The sequence below is a fragment of the Canis lupus genome, chromosome 16 (genome assembly GCF_011100685.1).
Source record: "Canis lupus familiaris isolate Mischka breed German Shepherd chromosome 16, alternate assembly UU_Cfam_GSD_1.0, whole genome shotgun sequence".
Lineage (NCBI taxonomy): Eukaryota > Metazoa > Chordata > Mammalia > Carnivora > Canidae > Canis > Canis lupus.
This window is the reverse complement of record NC_049237.1, coordinates 22,931,981-22,946,871: the sequence shown is the minus strand read 5'-3', so window position 1 is coordinate 22,946,871 and position 14,891 is coordinate 22,931,981. Positions and strand designations below refer to the sequence as shown.

Genomic DNA, 14,891 nt, shown 5'->3' with positions numbered 1-14,891 from the left:
GGAGGAGGACTGGAGCGCAGGGGAATCTCCACCTTCCCAGAAGCATCATCTCTGGCTCAGGGCACCCCTGGTATAGTGACTCCAGCCCTTGCTGGGCTGGCCCAAGGGTTGCTAGGGGTTGGGGGTGTGGAGATGGCAGGGAGGTGGGATACAATTCCTGCCTGAGCAAACCTGCATAGCCAGGTGGGAGGCTACTCTCCTCTCCCATCCTTCCTTCATCATCAGGGGGCAGGCTGTAGAGCAACAAATGGCACATAATGCCCATCAGGTTCTGTAATGACATGAACTTCTGTGTTAGTTTCTGAGGGCTGCCGCAACAAATTATCATAAACTCAGAGGCTTAAGACAACAGAAATTTATTCTCTTATAGATCTAGAGCCTGGAAGTCTGAAACCAAGGTGCCAGCATGGCCACATTCCCTTCTAAGGCTCCGAGGAGAATCTGTGCCATACTGCTCTCCTAGCTCCTGGGGGTGGCCAGCTCTTCTTGGCATTCCCTAGCTTGCAGGAAATCCCCTGGAATCACTAGTCTCAGCCTGTGTCACCCCATGGTTGCCTCTCCTCTGTGTGTTTCCAAATCCCTCTCTCCTTATAAAGATGCCAGTCATTGGATGGAGGGCCCACCTGAACCCGATATGAACTTGATCACATCTGCAAAGACCCTATTCCCAATTAAGGTCACGTTCACAGGTACCAGGGCTTAGGACTTCACCCTGCCTTTCTGGGGATACCACTCAGCCCACAACATGCTCTTCTGTGCTGGCCTATCACTACTGACAGCAACTCACACATGCATGCACTTCAACCTCCTTGGTGTGCTTGTGGATGGATCCAAAGTAGATGGGGTGACCACTGTCCTGTTGTCCGGAATGAGAAAACAGTGCACAACAGTTTGCTCACTCCCCTACAGTCCACAGTATTTCTGGACATGTTAAGCTTCTCCTCCGTTTTAAACTCCTCATTCGATTTCCATTCCCAACTTTTGTTTTTCAATGCCTCTTACTTATATCCTGGCTCCAACATGCATAATAAATGAAGTGTGTCTGCAGGGTCATTTCAGCCACCAGTAAAGGCTTTTTTGCCAGCTCCCCAAAGCCAATGTGGAACTTAATCTAAACACAATCCTGAGATGTTTTGAAATGATGCAAAGTGGGAGTATAGAGGTCATGAAATAGTTACCATGAGCTACTGGGTTTTGAAGTACGCCTTAATTCCTAGAAAGTTTCCATTTCTTCTTTGTTCATTTATGTACATCATTAAGGTTGTAGACTTCATGTTAGGGAGTTGCTGAAATTGGGGATCATCTCCCTTGTCTTTTGGAGTGAATACAATGTGGTTAACTCCAGCATTAGTGCAGAAGAGAGATCTCCATGGGGCTCCAAGCATCCTTGCTGTTGATCAATCCTGGCTATGCTGCAGGGTAACGTTGGCTTCACACACAAATGTCTGTTTCAGCAGAGTTTACCCAGAGGAAAGCCCAATGGAGGCTGAGGATGACACAGCATGACGGAGGCTGTCACTCAAAGAGTTCCAGGTAGTCGGGCGGCTCGTCCTGCTGACCACAGGGGTACAGAAGGAGCTCTTTCCCCAGGGAAGTTATGGGTTCCTCCTGTGAATCAGAAGGCAGAGATCAGACCAGGCTGGGGGGACGGGGAAGGGCAGGCTGTTAAGATACTGTAAATAATAATGCCATGCCCTTCCGGCCTCCTCAGAGTACAGAACTTGTTGTATACCCTTGATTTACATGGAGCTTTATCGATTTATGACAATCTTAAAAGAGGTTTTTCTCATCTGCAAATTGCCATGTATGATTTTTCCCTCTTGGGCATGAATTCTACCCAAGAGTGGTCTCAGACGGGATCCGTCTGTGCACCGATGTTTAGTATCTTCTACGTTCTCTGCCTCAGCGAGTTCTCCCTGAATATCTGAGGGACCAGGTTCCGGGATAAAGGAAATGCAGTTAAGAATCCGGAGTATCCAGAAGAATTATCAAAGACTAATCCCCCCATTACCCATTTCAATCTTTTTTCTTGTAATTGCCTTTCATTGCTAGGGCCGCTGAGGACGCCACCGCACAGTGTAGGCCATTTCACCTTGTGGTAGTCCACCAGCGCTGCCAGGGTGGCGTGCTGCAGCCGGTCCGCGCCCAGGAAGCTGTACGAGTCTGTAGAGGCATCTATGAGGAAATGCTTACAGCCCTCCGCAGACAGATAGGACAGGGCATAGCCTTTGATCCTCTCACTGACTCGGATCAGAAAGCTGCCCGGTACGCAGGTGCTCAGGAGCTCATTTGCTCTCTTCAATGTAAGAATCCCTGTAGGAAAGAAAAGCAGGTATTTCAGCCAAATCATTTCGAGAACCCTCTTCAGTTAATGTAGCTGTGTGGATAACATTTAGTTAAAAGTAAGAGCAACTTCAAGTCCATTGGGACTTTTTTTTTTTCTTAAATATTTTATTTATTCATGAGAGACAGAGAGACAGAGAGAGGCAGAGACACAGGCAGGGGAGAAGCAGGCTCCATGCAGGTAGCCCGATGCGGGACTCGATCCCAGGACTCCAGGATCATGCCCTGGGCCAAAGGCAGGTGTCAAACCGCTGAGCCACCCAGGGATCCCCGCCATTGGGACTTCTTAAGCATATAGTACAGTATCATTCATCTCCTGGTATTTGGTGACTGGGCAAGCAGGGGAAACGACAGAAGCCACTGGATAATATCAATGAGAGTGTTTAACCTTCAGAATATGTTTCCACCTGTGCCCCTGGTTATAACACCACAGATGTTAGGCGGCTTCTGAGTCTGGCAGGACCCTTTACAGGCATCCTGGAAGTGTTCAATTCTGGAAAGGGACTGGAAGGTGCCCTCCTCAGTTTATTAGTGAGGACTCTGTGGCCTGAAGAGTTATCCTACACAGTCTTAAACAGTGGTTCTCAACCAGGACACCGTCTGGAAATGTCATGGGTAGGGGGTGCCACTGGCATCCACTGCATAGAGGCCAGGGATGCTGCTAAACAGCCTACAGTGCATAGGACAGCTTCACACTCCAAAGAGTCATCCAACCCAAATATCAATAGTGCTGTGCTGAGGACCCCGGCTTAGAAGTCAGCAAGTTAAGAATAAAACCAGGAGGGACCCCTATCTACAAGTGCTTTCTATTCTAGCTACTCTTAAATGATGCTTCAGTGGCATTTAAAGGAATAAAAGTTTATATACATACATAAGGATTTATATATATGCTTCTATATTTATGTTTTCATATATATTCAAAATAAAACTCTTCATATATATGTACATAGAGTAGAGATGAATTCACACTAATTCAGACCAGCCTTTTCCCCAACTAGTCCAAACTCTCGAGCCTTCTTATTCCTATTATAGTTCATCAGATGTATCAGTAATGCTGTGAGACATATAAGGAGTGTGCAAACATGTGTTGGAGAGATGGTGAAGTCATTCACTTATTCAAGTGAGCTCAGATTTGGGAGGAATGGCACTCTTCTAGTGATCCTTTTTGCCTCAGCAGACAGAAGCTCTTGCTTCTCGTAATCCATGGTTTGCTCCATATTGATATTCTGTATCTTATTATTAGGGAAAAGCCAGGCAAACAATCTCCTGGTGAAAAGGCAATGGATAGATTATTATAGCCCTTTATTCTTGTTATTAGTAAAGTTAATTGAGAATTGAACCTTAAGTGTCCAGAGTAGGACATCAGATAAAAGCATCTCTATTTTCCAGGGCACCTGGGTGGCACAGTAGGTTGAGCATCTGACTCTTGGTTTCAGCTCAGGTCATGATCTCAAGCCCCACATTGGGCTCCCCACTCAGTGTGCAGTCTATTTAAGGTTCTCTCTCCTTCTCCCTCTGTCCCTCCTCTCTCTCTCTCTCTCTCTCAAATAAATAAATCTTTTTAAAAAAAGGCATTTCTATTTTCTTTTTTGTAAACAGACCTTTAATAAAGGTGGGGATTTAAAAAAATCACCCATTCTCTCCCAGCCAATAACCAACCAACTAATCCCCCTGCTTTCTCTCATCCCATGTACCTTTCAGGAGGCCCCAGGGCCAATGCCTCAAAGTTATAGCGCTCAAGCCCTGTGAGGCTCAACCCCAGTGAAGCACCAGGATAGGAACTGGGGGTGCTGAAAATGCTTGACAGGTCCCCTCACTCACAGATAGGAAATATCCCTGAAAGAGAAGAAGAGTCATAGCCTCTCTTCTAGGGCCTCTAGCTCTACTGCACTGAGGCCCAACAAGGTTACAGGTTACTGATGCCTGTGCATGATCTCCATTGTCTCTAGTTACCTTTCTGCCCCTTCCTTGAGGAGACTGAGCCAATGGAAACTGCAGCACCACTGATACTGAGTGAGCCTCTTGGGTCAGCTGCTGTCTTCTCCAGGTTAGGCACTCAAATGATGCCCATATAAGTGCCAACAGATACGACTGCTGCTTCCATTGGTCTAGTTTAACCTTTCTAAACACACCTGATCCTACTGATCATTGCAGATGACAACAATAATCTGAAACAAGGCAATAGGTAACCAGCCTACCCAGGCACTAAACATGACTGAAGTTTCATGACTCTGTATTTGATTGTCTATGAAACCAGGGATATTTTTCACTGACACCGAAAACTCCCTTTCAGCGGTGAGGGGGCTCATAAGCAATGAGTGAAGGAGAAGCAGCATTCTGGAAAAACTTCTTCCAGACTTCCCAACAGGCTAACTCTGAAATTCCAGGTTACTTCAACAGATTGGGTAGATGTTATAATTTATAACATCAGCATGTTATCCAGATGGATTTAGATCCTAAAATGAAAGCTATTCTGGAAAATTATAACCAAACCTGGGTTAAGTTAGGTTAAATTCCTCCTAAAATCAGGTCAGATAGTAGCTGTAAATCCAACTTCCCAAAAGCCTCTCAAACTGAAATTAATACCCATTACACTCAGATCTTGGCACTGTGTAATATCCAGAGACACAAGAATACAATAAAATGATTTTGTGGCAAATCTTAAGTCGTAATGGAGATTCGAACACAATCATTCTGATGGCAGGTTTAGAAGTGAAGTGCTGTGGGGACCACACTTTGTTCTTTTTGCTTCACAACAGGATTATCATTCCTGAAGAGCATAGTCTTTTGGCTCATCTGATGATACTTGTCCTTGTACAATTTGTCATGATTCCATCGAAGGCAGGGAGGCCTGGCTATGATTGCTGCCAAGCAGTGAGCTTTGTCTGCATGCAGAGAGAATTCTTGAATACAAAGACAAAACCCAGTGTCAGACATTAATCTCTGTGCACAGGGCAATCTCCTTACCCTGGAGCATGACTCTAAGAATTCTGAAGCAGGAGTCTTCATCCAGCTCCCTATAGGCAGGGACGCCTCCAGGCAACCTTCCTCTGACCACCTCTCTGATATTATAAGAACCAAGCCCATGTGAGTTCACAAGAGGATTTCTGTGCTAGTGAAGAGGGGTAAATAAAAAGCTTTCTTTTATTTCATCAGTTTTTCAAATGAGCCAGATATTCAGCAATGCTCTATTTTAAGTTGAATCTGGGCAGGGTGTGTCAGAACTACTACAATCTGGAAGAAAGCAGATGTCACTGCACGCACAAGGTCTTACTGGGCAGCTTGTAGCTCTCAAACAGCCTGGGACAGAGCTGGCTAAAACCCCTGCGAGCCTGAATACCCAGCACAGAGGTTCACAACAGCAGGAATTGGGAGACAGCAGAGAGAAACGTCCCACTTCTTTCTCTGAGTGATGCCAGAGCACTGTCTAGGACAGTACTGTTCCATAGAATGTTCTGTGGCATGGGAAATGTCTGGCTGGCCATATGGAGGCCATTAGCCACATGTGACTATTGAGGGCCTGGAATGTAACTAGTGTCACTGAGGGACTCACCCTTTAATTTTATTTAATTTTAATTAATATTGGCTAAAGAGTCACATATAAATAGTGGCTACCATATTAGACAGGGTGGCTTTAAACCCCCTGGAGTGAAGGTACAGCTCCGTGACAGGCCTAGGAGGACTATTTTTTTACACAAAAGAGGGTGAACAGACCCTTCTATACTTCATATAACTTAGAAACCCCAGCATGGCCCTAGTTAGAAATCCAAGTGGCAGCTACCACCCTACAGAAGGAGGGCAGGTCTCCACCACTTCCTTCTGGAAAATGCCTACTTGTTCTCCAAGATGCAACTCCATAGCATGAAGCTTTCTGACTTCTCCCTGAGCAGTAAGTCAAGTTTGCTCTACACCCGGTTCCCACCTCCACCTGAGACTCACCTGGTCTATCCCGGGTCTCATCTGGTTCCCCCTCTATCATGGCATGTACAACCCACAGCTCTATCAGAGCACTCACAGTATATTCTACTCTGTCTCTCCCTGCCCCGCGTCCTTGTGCTCTCCTAGAGGCAACTACCGCATCTTATTTATTTCCACACTTGCAGCACCTGCCACTTACAAGATGCCCAGAAAAGATCTAATGAGTAATTTTGTCTTATCACCAAGCCAGAAACTTTCTTCTCTAGGACACTTCTATGCAACCACTGCCTCTAGTCTGAACATTGTTATGTATAGGGACAAGGGATATATACATTTCTCCAAGGCACTACCAACTTTGTTTATATGTGTACATTTGTATGACCTATTTACAGAATCTGGAAAATGCATGTTTAAAAATAGATGAAAGGTAACCAAATAATAGTAGCATATAGAGTTCTTAATGTCTGTCTGGAACTCCTCAAATGGCACATTACTTCATTTAATCCTCAAAGCAGCCGGATGAACAAGTACTGTTCCTACTCTGAAATCTCAGATGAGCAAAACCTGCATGAGAGAGCATTCACAATGTGCTTCAGGTCACTTAGGCAGGCCAGAAAAAGCATTGGTCTTGAACCCAAGCAGTCTGACCCCAGAGTTCAGGCTCTCTCCTACTCAACCAAAATACTACCCCTGTGTGCTAGCATTTCACGCTGCTCAATGTGCCTCCATTTACTATCTCATTTAATTCTCAAACAACTCAAAATAAACAGAACTGCTATTACTACCATTGCCATGCAGATGGGAAAACTGAAGGAGAAGAGGTATATGCTTTAGGTTATAGGATTAGTTTAGTGATGGTTTCAAGTTTCTTGTCTTTCACTCAAGTATTTTGTTTTTTAACCCCCCTGGGCTCATGAATTTTTCCTGAAATTGGCTGAAAATAAATTATGAATATTTATTTCACAAAGAGTTGTTCGTTTCTGACCTGGGCAACATAGAGTAGGGGTGGGGGTGGGTTAGAGGGAGAGAGAGAATCCAAAAGCAGACTCCTCATTGAGCACAGAGCCCAACACAGGGCTCAATCCCAGGACCCTAAGATCATGACCTGAGCTGCAATCAAGAGAAAGACACTCAGCTGACTGAGCTCCCCAGGTCCTATGACCCAAGCAACATAAAGATGATGCATTTTTCAGTGATTACTTAAGTATAGTCACCTGGATGCAGAATCATACATCAGTGACCTATGCCACCTCCCCTAAGCTCAGGATTCCTGGTTCCAGGGACTGAGAAGCCCCAGAGCAAGGCAGGCTTCAGCATTCTCCTTGACCATGCACCAGTCTGCTGAGAGCTGTCTGGGGGCTGCCCTTCCAGAGCTCTGCCAAGAAGCTCTCATTCCTTCTTTTGTCATTTGTCATTCTCTGCTACTTGGGCTGTCCAGAATACCCTGCAGGGAGGAGACAGAGCTAAAATAACTTTCATGAAGGAATTCATCTCCACTGTTAAGGTGAGCTCAAAGTCTTACATTGCAAAGTGCCTAGATTATAGATGAAAAAAGAAAAAAAGAGTTTTATTTTATTTTAAAGATTTTATTTATTTATTTGAGAGAGAGAGAGAACACAAGCAGGGGGAGTGGCAGAGAGAGAAGCAGGCTCCCCACTGAGCAGGGAGCCTTATGTGGGGCTTGATCCCGGGACCCTGGAATTATGACCTGAGCCAAAGGCAGATGCTTAACTGACTGAGCCACCCAGGTGCCCCAGAAAGCTGAGTCTTAGAAGAACTTATTTCCAAGTAGCAACCCTGCCAGATGCACACATTATCCATAGGAGGTCTTAAAGTTGGACATGAGCTCTATATTTTCCCACTTTAGCTCCTATTTTATGCCGTTTTTTTTTTTTTTTTTTTTTTTTTTTTTTAGCTCCCTAGTTCCTAAAGGAAGTACTTTCAGAGAAGCTCTGGGACCTGTACTAGATCCTCTATATGGAGGGAGATCCACTATCACGTCGAGCTTCATCCTTGAGGTCTCAGGCCCTTTGAGATGAGGAAAAGTAGAGCTTTCAAAGTTATTCATAATGTTTCCTTAATGAATTGAGAATTAAAATTACATCACTTGTTCTTTCTTCATTACCTTAATGGCTAACACTTATTAATTAGGGCTTACTGTGTGTCACATTCGGCACTAAGTACTTTACATACATTAGCTCACAAACCTTTTGAATGATTCTGTGAGGCAGGTAATATCATTGTCTGCATTACATAGAAGTCCAAAAGTCATGTGACTTGCCTGAGGGTGCAGAGCTGGCTGGTGGGAGCTGGGACTTGGCCCTGGAGATGTGCTCTTAACCACTATCCTCTGCTGTGTCCTTGCCCAACATAGAGAAAGAGTGTCCACGTTTTATAATCAAACCATGTGATGACAAAGAAACTCTGGCAATAAGAGTACAGATTAAAAGTACTTCTCGGGCAGCCCGGGTGGCTCAGTGGTTTAGTGCTGACTTCAGCCCAGGGCCTGATCCTGGAGTCCCAGGATCAAGTCCCACGTCGGGCTCCCTGCGTGGAGCCTGCTTCTCCCTCTGCCTGTCTCTGCCTCTCTCTCTGTGTCTCTCATGAATAAATAAATAAAATATTTAAAAAAATAAAATAAAAAAATAAACGTACTTCTCTAAATACCAGAATCCCCCTTTCCATAAGAAATCTGAAGTCAAACCCCCAAAGCAAGTCACCTTCTTTTGCCCCTCATCCATCCAGTCTGTCCTTCCTTTGTCTGCGGGGTCTGTCTTGGTCGCTCCAAGAACACAGAGTGAAGCCACAAGACTGAGCCCTGGGCATCTGTAATGGGAAGCATGGGGCACCTGGCACAAGCAGGCCATGTCACTCAGTGGCTGGCAGCACTAGGGTGAGGACTCAAGGGCATTATTTTAAAAACTCAAGTAAGCAAGGCCTTTAGGATTAATGTACTATTCCCAACATTAATGGAAATACATACTAATGTTTGTGCAGCCAGTTTGCTACACTGGGTAATTTATGAGAAAAGTCAAGGTCTTCCAGAAAAAAAAACCCCACAATAGTGCATAGTATTTGCTGCAGAAAAGTGATCTCTTTTCAAAAACGTATATAAGAGGGTAATAAAGAGGTAATAAATGTTACCCTCTCTATGTTTCCTCTTCAGTTATTTGGGAAATCTGAACAAATGCTAAGCAGTCAGATAAGAGAACTGCATAGAATAATTCAAAGTGCTTTCATGATTACTGTAGATGAAGTCTTCGTGCTAGAATGTAGGCAGATGCCCAGGCTCCATGCTAAAGCGATGGCGATCCCTCTCCAGGGTAGGACAGGGACTGCCGGGGAAGGGACTTGCAGTTGTCCACTCACAGTGACCTAGTCCTGCTGCTGGCCACATGAAGCCTAGGAATCACATGTGTAAATGAGGCCAGATGCGCTTAGTAAGACAGAAGCTTGAAAGGCTCCCTGTGAGGGGGGTGCAGAATTCCGACGGCCCCACAATTAAGAAATCACCACCCCTCAGCCAAAAAGTTGAAGGACAGATATCACTTATGAGTGCCAGTTCCCAGGTTCATTAACATTTTAGCCTGAAGGAAATCCTGGGCAGCCTCTGTGATGCTCTGTGTGTGCAATGTCTCCCATGTGTGCACTCGCCCTGGGGGGCCAGGGCCCCAGCGGCAGGGGCTGTGGGCTGGCAGGTGCCCTCGGAGTGGGAGCCAGGACTCCACCTGGACGGGCCGGCGTGGCTCAGGGAACTGAAGTCCCAGAGAGCAGCTGCCTCCACAGAAACACCCAGCACCTGCTCTCCAAGGAGAAGGAAACGTTGGAGGGACGTGTCAAAAGTGGAAGCATTCAAAATAGCTGCAGTGTGAACTATACTGAAATCCCACAGGTGTGAAAGGGATTTGCTTTTTAAGTAGCTTAAAATATAAAATATTGGGACTAAAGAATTTACAGGCAGGTTCAATTATAAACCATGACAGAAAAAGATATCCACAAAGAAACGGATCAGGATGGAAACATTTCAGCAGCAGGCTAATTATATCCATATTTGAATAAGGAAATACGCATTACATTACATTTCAGAGGAGTAATGATCGACTATTGATGCGAAAAGCAAATACGTCAATTCTCTAACAACAGAAGCAATTAGAAAATTTCTAAATCAGAAATTTGTTTATCTACTATTGCTGGATAAACCACCTTCCTCCTCCCAGCCCCTGGTGAATTCAAAGCTCCTAAACACTGTCATATATTCAGAGGAGATGGGATATGCTAATGGAGAGAATGAAGAAATGAGTCTGTGGGTTTCTGAACAGGCTTTCAAACTTCAATTTTATCTATTTGTTGGCTCTTTGCTTGAAAAAGTGTAAAAAAAGCATGTTAGTGAGTACAGTTACTTATATATCTGCACATTCTGGATACTCATAATCAGGAACCACAGTAAGTAAAATGACTTTTCAAGACATTAAATTTAGCTACAAGGACTCTCCAACACTCATCTCCACTGTACAAACATTCTGCAACAGAACGGGTGTCTTAAAGACTGCTATAATACGGTGACCAGATGAAAGAAGAAAATGAATAAAAACAAGGACTGTATTTCAGGGTCAAGAGAGTCTAACAGGATACGAGAAGGGGGACAAAGGGAAAAGAAAAAAATCCTTCTTAAGGAAACAAAACCAAACAGATTTAATTACAGTATTCAGAAGATTTTAAATCTAGAGAATAGAAGAGTTTATTGTAGCAAGTCTAGGACTCACCCCCATCTCACTGCACCTTCCCTCCCAAACTTGACAGGCCATGTTCTGTTCAACTTTTCCAAACAACTTAATTCCCTGTTTTGCAGTTGTCCTTTTGTCCTTCCAAATTCCTGTTGCCTTCTGGGGTGACCTCTTGGGTTCTGGGATTTTTAAGGACAGGCCCTAAATAAATACTTGTCAAAAGAGCAGAGGCCAGTTTTAGCAGTAATTAAGATCCATTTTATTGAAGTGCCACTTATTCCTTGTATATGGTATTGTCATGATGCTGTTACAACAATATTTGTGGCAAGATGAGGATTTTAATAATGAAGAGAAAGGTGGAGAGAACAGGAAGGGCAAACTTACTCTTTAGATGTTCAGTTCTGGTAAGTCATAATAACAGAAACACTACGTACCAGGCACTGTGGTAAGCACATTATATATATATTAGCTGATTTGCTTTAAAAAAAAAAAAACAAAAACAAAAACAAAAAAGAACAAAACTACTCTACAGTATAGATATTATCATCCCTGTTTTAAAGAGGAGAGCATGGGATGCATGAGTGGCCCAGGTCCCTGCCTTTGGCTCAGGTCATGATCACGGGTCCTGGGACTGAGTCCTGCATCGGACTCCCCACAGGGAGTCTGCTTCTCCCTCTGCCTCTGCCTCTCTCTGTATCTCTCATGAAAAAATAAAATATTTTTAAAAAAATAAGTAAATAAAGAGAACATAGGTCAAACCTAGGTGATCTGGACTTGGGAGTCTTGTGCCAAACCTATACCACACAGTTGACCCTCAAACACCACAGGCTTGAACTGTGTGGGTCCCTCATATGTGGATTTTTAGAAATAAATATAATACTGTAAATGTATATTCTCTTATGATTTTCTTAATAATGTTTTCTTTTCTCTAATTTATTATAAGAATATAGTACATAATACACAGAACATGCAAAATATGTGTTGACTGTTGATGTTATTAGTAAGGCTTTTGGTCAATAGTGGGTATTTGTCATTAAGTTTCTGGGAAGCCAAAATTTATTTGTAGATTTCCAACTGTGCAAGGAGTTGGCACCTCAACTTCTACATTGTTCAAGGGTCAACTGCACTATCTTTCTATACTAAGAGCTAAGAAAACTGTACTTCTCGGGCTTTATATTTTTTAAAAATCAGCTTGAGATATGATTTTTATGTACAATAAAATTTACCAATTTTAAGTGTGTAAATGATCAACTTTGACAAATGTATGCAGTTAGGTAACCACTACCACAATCATAATATGGATTCAATTTCTATTATTCTAAGCCTTTGTGGCCTTTGGAGCACTGTATTAAAGACCTGAATGTTACATATCTGCTTCTTGAAATTCTACCTGAGAGTGAGCAAAATAGTGTCTGGACAAAAATGTGCTTTTTCCTTATTCTCATAGGTGGGGGATAGGACAAAACTTACGCTGCATGAAGGTTCCTTCACATTTTTACTTCACCACAGACTGAGATTTAGTAAACACATCCATTTATTAGAGAAACACATCTCTGTGGTATTATTGTTCACTGATTTATATTTAAGTTATATAAAAAGCATGACACGGGTGTTCCCCTATTAATGGTCAGATATGCTGGGGATTTGAAGTTAAATAGATCTGGCTCTGAATATTGACACTAATGGTAGAAGCCTAAAAAGAACTTAACATCTTAGTTCCTTGGTTCTTATTCCATAAAGTAGGAATAAAAGTTACTTTCTTTAAAGTGCTCAATGTAATGCTTGGCACATATGGGACCCTCAAAAAATTACAGCTCCAACAAAATATAATACATATATTATAACATACTGCACAATTGGTAAAATGAATGAGCCAGTCTACATTTATAAACAAAGACAAATCTACATAACATAATGTTGGGAGAAAACTCAAGTTGCAGAGGAAGGCCTATAGCATGACACTATGTAAATGTTAAACACAATATTGCATGTTTTATAGAAGCAGATATATGTGTTTTATATATATTTCAATATATTTTACAAAAATGCACACATACATACATATGTAATGAGAGTATAAAAATATGGATGAAAAAGACAACAAAAGAGTGGTTCACCTCTGGGAAAGAAGTAAGTAGAGTCAATAAGGAAATAAAAGAGAGGGCCTTCATTCTTTAGGGCTTTATTTCTTCATAAGAAAAATAGATATGAAGTAACTATGGCTTCTAACATTTATTGTATCCTGGAAAGTAGATATAACATTTGTTACACCACTGGTGTAATAGATTCCTTTGTACTCTCTGTTTGTTCAAAATATTCCATGATCAAAAAAATTATGTTTTAAATGAAGGGTGAGAACCCCTCCATAGTGTAGGTAGGCCTCATCCAATCAGCTGAAGGCCTTAAAAAAATACTGACTGACCTTCCCTGAGCAAGATGGATTCTGCCAGAGTTCAGCCTTTGGCCTCGGGCTGCTAGTCTCCCCTGTGTCTCCAGCCTGCTAGCCCACCCAACAGATTTGGGACCCCTCAGGTCTCCAGGCATGTGAGCCATCTCCTTAAGATGCTGACATAGAAGGATCTTCAGCAAAGGCCCTACAAAAGGGGCCAGTGTGGTGTGTCAGGGACAGAACAGGAACATATGATGGAAAGCAATGATCAAGGTAGGGTTCTGTGGGGAATGTGGTTTGAGATGGAGCTGCACCAAAAAGGGCAGTGAAAGTTGAGACCCCGTGGCCTCTGTGAAAAAAGCTTCCTGAGAGAGTAGTGGGGAGACCACATATCTAGATGTGCTTGAGATCATCAAAAGATGCTCACAAAGTAGAGTTCAGCACTGCATTTCAGAATCTCTCTTGTACTTGGGATTCTCCAAGTTCTTACATCTAGGAGATCAGAGGCAATGCCTTACTTTACTGCCTGCTGAAGTGGCACCCAGGGCCAGGTATTTGCCTTGTCATGACCCCAAGTGGGAAAGGAAACTTGACGCGTCGATGTGGGGTCTCTGCTCTTCTTTGCCATCACACTGTTGTTAGTGCTTCCCGGGGTCTTGTTCTTTGTCTTCTCTTATTCCTTCCAGTTCACTCCTGGAAAATGTCATTCCCTCCCATGCTTTTCATTGTGTACTGATGACTCCAATCTATTATCTCTAGAACTGATCTATTAATCCAATTACCAAATGGATATTTTCACTTGACTGCCCCAAAGACATTTCAAACTCATGATATCCCAAATAAGCTCATTGTCTCTCCTCTTTTTCTCCCCTTAATTTCCTGATACTGCTGTGTTCCTTCTTCTAACTTATAGCATGTCACCTTTCACCAGCCCCACACACCAGAGACCAGTAATCTTCAGTTCCCTTGTCCTTTTCTAACCATTCCCATCCTGTCTAAAGCTAATGAAAAGAAAAGGGTAAAAGTGTGAAATTCCATGGGGAAAAATTAGCTGACCAAAACAGTAACATAAGAAAAGCAACTTTTGGGGGCGCCTGGGTGGCTCAGTAGGTTATATGTCTGACTTTGGCTCAGGTTATGTTCCTGGAGTACTGAGATCGAGCCTTGCCTTGGGCTCCCTGCTCAGTGGAGAGCCTGCTTCTCCCTCTCCCTCTGCCTGCCACTCCCCCTGCTTGTACATACTTTCTGTCAAACAGATAAATAAAAATCTTGAAAGCGGTAGGGGCAGCGCCTGGGTGGCTCAGTTGGCTACTCATCTGCTTTGGCTCACACCATGATCCTAGAGTCCCAGGATTAAGCCCCATGGAATCTGCTTCTCCCTCTCCCTCTGTCCCTCACCATACTCGTGCTGTCTTGCTCACTCACTCTCTGCCTCCCAAATAAATAAAATCTTAAAAAAAAAAAAAAACACCAAAAAACAAAGAAAGGCAACTTATGGAGTGTATGATAATGGAAGG

General features: G+C 43.2%; 1 protein-coding gene across 4 annotated transcripts in view; it reads right to left on the bottom strand.

Annotated features, from left to right (window-relative positions):
* Window positions 1-340: 340 nt before the first annotated feature.
* Window positions 341-14,891, bottom strand: part of SH2D4A (SH2 domain containing 4A) — a 71,107-nt gene continuing 56,556 nt past the window's right edge. For all 4 annotated transcript variants that reach the window (XM_038559860.1, XM_038559861.1, XM_038559859.1 and 1 more), the window contains 2 exons: window positions 2,093-2,313; window positions 341-1,608 (listed from right to left, as the gene is read on the bottom strand). In XM_038559860.1, coding sequence (XP_038415788.1) covers window positions 1,516-1,608; window positions 2,093-2,313 — 314 coding nt within the window. In that variant the 3' untranslated portion in view covers window positions 341-1,515. The remainder of the gene's footprint in view (window positions 1,609-2,092; window positions 2,314-14,891) is intronic.